This window comes from Triturus cristatus, chromosome 12 (assembly GCF_964204655.1).
Source record: "Triturus cristatus chromosome 12, aTriCri1.1, whole genome shotgun sequence".
In the NCBI taxonomy this organism is placed as follows: Eukaryota; Metazoa; Chordata; class Amphibia; order Caudata; family Salamandridae; genus Triturus; species Triturus cristatus.
In genome coordinates, this window is record NC_140595.1 from 623271033 (window position 1) to 623279769 (window position 8737).

Here is an 8737-nt window from a genome sequence, read left to right on the forward strand (position 1 = left end):
AAAGATCCCCCAAGGCCAAAAACGGTAAATTTTTATTTTTTGAAAATTTCGCCGATTACGCTTACCGTACGCGTACGGTGCGCTTACGCTAAAAATTTAAATAAATAAAAAAAAACACTCTCTGTGCATGGCATATTATTGTCATCACTTACAAATTAAATTTAACAGATTACCTATCACAAGGAAGCGCATAATATGTCCTCCATGTGCGCACGGTGCGTAACGTGGGCACGCGGTGCGCGTAGCGCACTGCGTGCCCACCTTGCGTGTACGGCACTAACTGCGTAAAGTGGGCGCGCGGTGCGCGAAGCGCACCGCGCGCACGGAACGAACTGCGTTAAGTGGGCGTGCACGCCACGAATGGCGTAAAGTAACTTAGCATTTAAAAAACCGTACAAATTCACTGAAAAAACCATAGGTTTCAAACACGTTATAGTTAGGAATTAGCATTTAAAAAACCTTGCAAATTCACTGAAAAAACCATAGGTTTCAGACATGTTATAGTTAGCGGAAATTTTACTGATAAAAAACCAATGAAATTCCCCCGTTATAGTTAGTGCAGGCAACTATAACTCACGCAACCGCAATCTTCTGCTGATGACATATGTGTCTTTATGAAAAAAAAATATTTGTAATATATGTATAGCTAAAAATTTATGGAAGAAGACATGGGCAAATAAGTGTCTAAATACAGTATTAGCATCAGCAGAGGATTGCGGTCGCGTGAGTTATAGTTGCCTGCACTAACTATAACGGGGGAATTTCATTGGTTTTTTATCAGTAAAATTTCCGCTAACTATAACATGTCTGAAACCTATGGTTTTTTCAGTGAATATATATATATATATATATATATATATATATCATGTTGCCTCTCTTTAAAATCACTGTTTTAAAGGCTCTTAAATCAGCAGGGCCTTTCAATAAATAGATCTATAATAAATACATTATAAATACATAATAAATAGATATTAAATACACATCTTCGTTCCTATCTCGCTATTTTGTCATCGCAGCTCCCGCCTGCTTACACAGGGAACTGGGCCTTCCGGTTTCTCTGCCTGGCCAGCAGGGCAGGCTGCATTCCAGACAGGTTGTAGCCCCGGCACAGCGCCACGATTCAGATAGTTTGTTAGACGCGTGCCTCAGGCAGGAAGTGCGCTTGAGAAACAAATAATTCACTTCCAAAAGTGACTGTTTTCACCACCTTTGATGATCAGCTGAACTCCTGAGCTGACTCTGCAGTTCGAGGTTAAACTAAGCACATTGTACCTGAATCAAACAATTGGTTATGCGGTAAAACGAATAATTAGAAATACACATATGCAGTATCATTAATGTACATACACCATATAATTAATAAAATTAAAATACATATACAATATAATAAATAGGATTGATATTTAAGAGTTATATAAAATATGTTAAATATATATATATTTTTTTGGTTAAGGGCAGTTCTATCAAATATATAAACATGACAAATGCATTTTACAGTAAAAGAGCATAGTACCGTACTATAACTTCGACATACTAGCTAGGTCAAAGGTCATTGTGAACTCTAGGATCAAGATTTTGGAGTCTTGTACATTTATGGGGAGTCAATCAAACTCCATTTTGAATGAATATTTGTATCTCAGGAAGGGGGATGGGCCATTATGTGGCAGGATATTTTAAAATGGTTGCCAGCATTGCACATCAACATGTGTCAGGTGAAGAAGTGAATTTGGTAAGGCTAGTCAAAGTTCATGACATAACTCTAAATGGGCTTCTGTGTGCATTTACTGCAACAGCTGGTGCCACTGCATTTAGACGCATGCTGAATACCATACTAGGCGCTATTTAAAAAGCCATGCAACTGACTGTGTGTGAATGAATTACATTCTTGGGCACAAGAATTGACTGTGAACCTGCTATTGCTTTACATAATCCAAAATCCAATATCCTGGAATTCAATTCTAGTCGTGAATTTACTATTCCACAGACCAGACAATGACCTAAGAGGCCCTACTAGTGAAAAGACTTCTTAAAGTGTTTTAAAACAAACGAACTGGTTCTGTGTGAACAATCACACTACAGGGTTGGCTGTCAATGTACTGAACTCCATAGGAGCTCTGTGGGGGGTCACCAGTGGCTGCTTTATGAGTATAGGGGTACAACGCAGGTGCAGCCCACTGGGACCTTGATGTAGTCCACCTCGAAGGTGAACGTGGCTGGCGGGTGGGGGCACGGCTTCCTCCGGAGAACCATCATGGTCTGATTCAGCAAGACCGAGTTCAGAGAGGCGGTCTCTTCCCCATTCCGGGTGTTGATGCAACCGCGGCACAGGCACTCAGCGAAGGCCAACTTTTGAGGGTACCGGTTCTCGTCCACATTGATACTGGAGAAAAGATTAAAAAATTCAATTTTGAGCCACTTTGTGGGGATAGTGCAAAATCTAAGCGCAGAAAGTACTGGCATATGCACTAAAATGTATATGTCAAGGCCTTGTGTAGCCAACACAACGAAGACGCTTTGGGTATGTTGTGACTTTCTTTCATTAAATATGCATCCATTAAGAAGAACAACACAATATAAAACAAGGCAATTATTGGGTCATTTTTTAGAAATTTTTAAGTGAAGAATTGTATGTATATAGTAGTTTGGGGATAATTGCCCTATTTTATATTGTGTTATTTTTAGGTTTTATGTGCTCAAAAGACAACAAACAGCCTTAATAAACATGTTTTTATCTATTTCATGTTCTTACAAACAGCAACAGCATCCCGAGGCAAATGGGCGATTTACATTCAACAGTAAACAGTTTAATATCAAAAAAGCATCAAAACAGCATAATCAGTGTGGCCAGTCATATTCACTTTATGGTTTGGAAGCAGAGGACAGGAGCAAGAGGGTGGGAGAGGAAAAACAAAGGGATGGTGCACAATGAAGCTGTTGAAGGAAAAGACGAGATACATCTGTTTTTAGCTGTTTGCGGAATGGGGTGAGGTTGGACTAAGCCTAGCCGGAGAGTCAGGCGGGGGCATCTGAAGAGACACCAGGGGCGGACCAGGGTACCAAAAGCAGCCTTGGCAAAGATGCTCCAGCAGCCACGTGCCTTGCATCTCCTCCTGCAAACTGTCCTTGGATCCACCCATTCGCTCTACCCCAGTGATCGCTTTCTCCCTGCACCCACTCCCGCTTGAAGCCCCCATCACTGCTACAATTCACCTCAGTGCGCTGGGGAAAGTAACCGGGGCACCAGGAGCGGCCCTGGGCGTTCAAACCCGGCCTCCGAGGGCTCCTGCCCACCGGGGAAAAGCCCGGTGGAATAAAAGGCGATCAAGTTACATCTCTGCGAGTCACAGGTCTGCCTGTGGCCCTGGGGCTTTTTATAGTGCACACCTAGACCGAAAACACTTGGGCGCCGCTCACTGTCGGGACAGTGGGGCACAAGTTAAGATCGTGTACAGAAGTGCTTGCGGTCGGGACCAAGGCGTGGTTTGGGCCCACGGCCAGGCGGGAAAAGGCAGGAGTTTCTACATTTAAAAAAAAAACAAAATGCAGTTTTATCTAGCGTGAACGCGACCCGAAGGTCTTGGAGCGCTTTACATGAGCTATAGTTACAGTCAACAGGGTCAAATTCTTTTTTTGAGGCACAGGAGATTAAAGTGATTTGCCCAGGATCACAGGAAGATGAGCCGACGCCGAACCTGGTTGTCCAGTTTCAAAGTCGGCACATCCTCTCCCCCGCATTGGAGTTTACTACGCTGACGTCAGGCCGGTAAAAGAGCTGGGCGGGCACTGCAGTATCTTATCTTATCACTTTCTGTGCATCTGTGAGTTAATTGGGATTCTGCAAGGAGACGGGCAAGTGCATTGTGGGTAAAAGGAAAGATGCTTGAAGAGGGCGTGTGCACGGGTGAGCGCGCGGTTAACATGTCTTGCACCATTGCTTCCTTCCCTGGAGCAACGAACGAATGTGACTCAGCTCCGTGCTCCACCCCAGGCTCCACCCCACTCCCAGGCTTCTTGCTCCACCCACTCACAAGCTCCTTGCTCCACCCCAGGGTTTTATCCTCGGCTGCGCTCCTTCTCCATCCCACGGTTTCCGGCATCCTATTTTTAACTGTGATCTTGGGCAGTTTCGCAATGGATGGCATTGAAGCAAAACCTTAAAACGCATTAAAACAAGGTTTCGATATAGGACCCGTTATCGAATCCATTGATACCGGAACACTCGTCCTTATCTATCATTCATATTTATATTCTCCTAGCGCTCCGAGGTGACCAGCGTGGCGTGCGGCGCTGTGCAAAACTTCCCATTTGATAAACAGCCTACAAACCGGGCCCATGAATAGTTAACACAGTTCTGGAAAAAGAAGTCGCAGATCAAGCATTACAGTAACTGCTTTTCATATAGTGCTTGGAGCGAATTCATGATGCTCCTTAGCGCTACAGCAAACAAATGATGGACGGAATGCTGACAATGCAAACATTCTCCCCCAGTCAAAAGATCTGGGTTAAATCCATCGTTCTTTTGCCCACTACGCCACCCCAGTGTGGACCGAGCCATATGCAAATCAGTTTTGACCCTGTGCCTCAACAGTCCAGACCAAACTGCCAGGCCAGGTCCTCCCTGGAACGGAAACAAGCATCCTGGGTCTGGTTTCAGGGTATGTCACCCTTCTTCAGCCAGGCTAGCTTGAATCCAGTGGCACAGTGAGCACTTAGCGCTGTCACTATTACTCGACTCGGCAATTTCCATTTTATTCTCCTCATAAATGTGGAAAGCTGAGTCAGTCCTGCCAGGAATTACATTTTTGCCTTGCAGGAGGCACGCAGAGGGATGCAGTGATTTGGTTTAATAAACCAAGTTATGTCATAAACCGGTGAGTTTGAATCTTTAACTAACTCTCGAATGGATACGGACTGACTGACCTATAGGGAAATCAGGAGATACTGGACCAAACTGAAGCAAATACACGTCTGGACCTTTTTGCTCCTATTGGTAAAGTCAATAGGCCTGGGTTTAATGTACTAACGAACGGGGCGTTAGCAGATTAGAGTGCGACACGTCCAGGGCGCAAGCAGAAGTGGAAAGAGGGGTCTTTTGTTGTAAAGTAGTCCCTCATACAGTTTATGTCAAGCACTCAAGGGGACATGGAAACCTACTAGCTGTAGCACTACTGCCATCCCTCATTAAAAAGCTGTAGCAATATTACAAAATGAACGCACCAACATATCTTTATGTAATGCCGGCCAGGCTAAACTTGGGGGGAAAACTGCAGCTTCATAGCTTCTCACACCATCTGCCAAAACAGCACACCGTGGCATCAGTACCATTTGTGGCCTCATTACTAACACCACTTAACAGGGCTAAAAGAATTCATTAAGGGCCAGATGTATCAAACAGTTTTACCCATTCTGTGTCTATGGGAAAATGTGTCCATACATTAAGCCCTAAATCACTTCTTAGTGCCTTAACGTTAGCTGATCTAATTCCAAGTGTAAAGTTTAAAATTGGGCCAAAATGATTGCATCCAATTTAAATTTACAAGTTTTGTGCAAACTGCATTCGGCCCCAAGGGGTTTGCATGGGCATTTTCCTCCAGGCCATATACAAGAAGATTTCACTAGCAAAACAGAACATTAATGAGTCAAAAAACCTTTCTGCATGTTATTTCACACTACATTGAAGGCCAAAAATAATCCTATTGGGCGCAAATGAGTTTTTTATTTTACGGGGTTTGAGTAAACGCAACTCCCTTGTATTGACTGCACCTGTTGTTCATGGTGGGATTATCTTGTAAGACTGTAGGTTGAATGCGCGATTGGATTGGGCTCTTACCGGTATCTCCAGGGCGAGAGGGAGCGCTCGTTGTGGCCTATGAGGTCCTCCTGCGAGATGAACTTGAGGGATGGACACTTTTTGCCGGTGTTCCTTCGGTGTCTCTTGTTGTCCCCCTGCATCTTCTCCAGGCGGGAAACCATGGTCACCGCGTTGTAACTGTCCCACTTCAGTGGGCTCCCGCAGAATCGCTGCATCCAGTTGTCCGGCATGTCACTGAGCTGCTCCTTGGTGAAGCACTGCTGCTGGTGATGAGAATGGTGTTTCCCTCCGTGCCACCTGCATGCCTCGCAGTGTTGTAGGCAGAGTAGGACGAGTGCGCACAGGAACCACTGGAGAAAGAGATGTGGGAAGAGCATACCGTTAGCCCCTAGTGTCTCACACATGTAGACGACAATTTACAAAACATTTATGAGTATGGAAAGTAGTCCTACGGGAGTAGTCTTTTACGTGCTCTTACATGCCTTTGTGAATCGGCCCAAAATGTCCAACTCCCTGTTAGTAAAAGTGCAAAGAGGGCAGAATCCTTTATATTTGAATGAATTGTGTAAGGTTATTCATTGAATATTGCCTTTTTAGGTGTTTTGGGGGCCATTTCACAAAGCAATGTAGGAGTATGTAAAACAGTGCGTTGGGAGAAAGTATTTACATACTCCGATATGCCTTTGTGAACAGGCTCTCTAGAGCGTATTCTTCACACTAGGTACTTCCACTAGATACTTCCAGTGATGGCCAGAGGCAGACTGACCTTCTGGGAATTTGGGAGAAGGCCTCACTCACTTTGGGCCTGTAAAAGGCTAATAGGTTTGGAGCTCAGTCGGTCACATCTTTGGTTTATAACTTGCAGTCCACTTGGGCCAAGGTACAGCCGGATGTGAATTAACCTACCTAGCCCTGTCAGCCTCTCACAAAACCCACGTGTTGAGGAATGGCCTTGTCCACCCAAACCAGTGTCTACGTAGAAAAGCGCCAGCCAAACCTGGAGTCCACGGTAGGCTGAGATATTATGTCACTTCCTGTCACCCCCCTTAGAGCTACTCCCTGAGCTTTGTCGTAGAAGATGCACACCACCTATGTCTACAGTATTCTCCTGGCTCAGCCCCCTTTGAAGGGCCACTACTTTGGTTATCTGGGGCCCCATGCACAATACCAGGCCTTGGTGACAAAGCTATTTAACAACTGCATAGACAACCCAAGCAGTAATTTCCGTTCCTGCAGGAAGAAGCCATAGCTGCACTGGCATTTCTAGGCTAGTGAAAACTGAAGGAGGCATGGTTTTATTGCCCTTCATATGCAATAACAACAGCACAATCAGCCATGAATTCATTGCCATCCCTATGCAAATGGATTTGGGTTACAAGAAGCTACTATGCTACCATGGACATCATGTGACCAGTTCTGACCTTTCATTTTGCAAACCATTTTAATTTGTGCCTTTAGTTCAACTGTATACATAGATGCAAACAAAGACTACAACTCCCAGAATGCAATAGGTTGTTATATGAAATAGAACAAGATTTCCCTGTGTCATGTAGAGATCTGGTCACCCTATGCAAGGTTAACACAGAAGAATGTATTTGGCACAAGCCTGGATTGTTCTGCACATCCAGGTGCAGCCTATAGTGACCAACCCCTCCGGCCTCATGCACCAATTACTGAAATGTGCTAAAAAAAAATTATGTAAGTCTAAAAGTGCTACTCAGGGGGTTATTTTGAAAAAGAAAGAGATGCCTTACAAAACATGTGCAAGAGGCCTACATATTAAAAGCTGCAAAGAAACGGTCACTGCGTGCTATATGAAAATGAGCTTTTTAATCAACATTAATGTCCATTTTCTATGCAGGAGTTCCTCCAGGGGAACCGCACTTCGTGCATTCGTTGCTAAGGGCTAGTAGTCTTGTTGGAAAATGATCCTATCCTGACTTTTCCACAATGGCCAAATTGTGTGATCTTGTGCAAATCATGTTCTCTACATCGCCTTTCATTTACAGCAACTGAAAAAACACTGTGAGCAGCCAAATATAGGGACCTAATATTATTTGAAAAAACATAGAAATTCCCTTTTTAGCAGACACGTGATGCCTTCTGACCACCCTGTCCACTGCACCTGTATATTCAAATTTTCAGAAAAACTTGTGTACCACTTACCAGGGCGGATGAATACATTGCAGAGCGAGGGCTTTTCTCTGGTTCAGCGATGCTTTTCTGTCTCCCTGTAACTCTGGATTCCACTGCCGATCTCAGCAGCAACAGCTGTTTGCCACCTCTGCCTCAGTTAGCCTCCCAGACTCCTTCGGCACGTGCAACCACAGCAGGCAGAGCTGCCTCTTCTGTTTTGCTCTGTTCTCTTGGCTGAGCTTCAAACTGTGTTCATGCCTCTGGAGCAGGCCGCCTCTGCCTTTTATACACCTGTCTGTGGAAGCTCCAGCCCTCATCGGAAAATCCACAGGTGTAAAATAGCCTGCACCTCTTCCTCCCCCTGTGTCGTAAAAGGAAGTCGGGCCTTTATTTACAGGCACTTCCTCATAGGTGAGCCGTGCAGCGCCCGCGTGCCAGGTTTCCCAGGTGAGGCCTCGAGACGCTCAGCGCGCGGCACAGGAGAGAGCTTACTTTTTGTTTTGATTTTTACAATCCCCTTGACTGGTACCGTTAAGGGGGAGTTTTCAATGTGACCGAAAAAGGTTTATTTAGCACTTTGTCACTGGTATTTTCTGAAGGAAAATGTACATTCTTTCGGCAACTGCACTCTTTAAGAATAGACACCAGGGTTATTATATTAATGATAACAGACAGGTGTTATCATTGTTTTAATAAAACAATTTAGTGGTGAATGGCAGTGACTAGACAGTGAGCATAAAGTGATGGCTAGAAATGCTTGAATAAATCGTAATTATTACATTGTATTTT

At 44.5% G+C, this 8737-nt stretch overlaps 1 protein-coding gene across 1 annotated transcript; it reads right to left on the reverse strand.

Annotated features, from left to right (window-relative positions):
• Window positions 1-1458: 1458 nt before the first annotated feature.
• On the reverse strand, window positions 1459-8282 carry LOC146776429 (interleukin-17C-like). Its single transcript, XM_085637581.1, has 3 exons — window positions 7979-8282; window positions 5831-6162; window positions 1459-2380 (listed from the first exon to the last, which is right to left on the reverse strand). Exons 1-3 carry the CDS (start codon window positions 7994-7996, stop codon window positions 2140-2142), a joined length of 591 nt encoding a protein of 196 aa, XP_085493707.1. The 5' UTR covers window positions 7997-8282; the 3' UTR covers window positions 1459-2139.
• Between the last annotated feature and the right edge of the window lie 455 nt (window positions 8283-8737).

Coding starts and splice junctions, on each gene's coding strand:
- LOC146776429 (XM_085637581.1), bottom strand. Junction 2,381..5,830: donor CTCTCGCCCTGGAGATACCG/GTAAGAGCCCAA, acceptor TCTTTTCTCCAG/TATCAATGTGGACGAGAACC.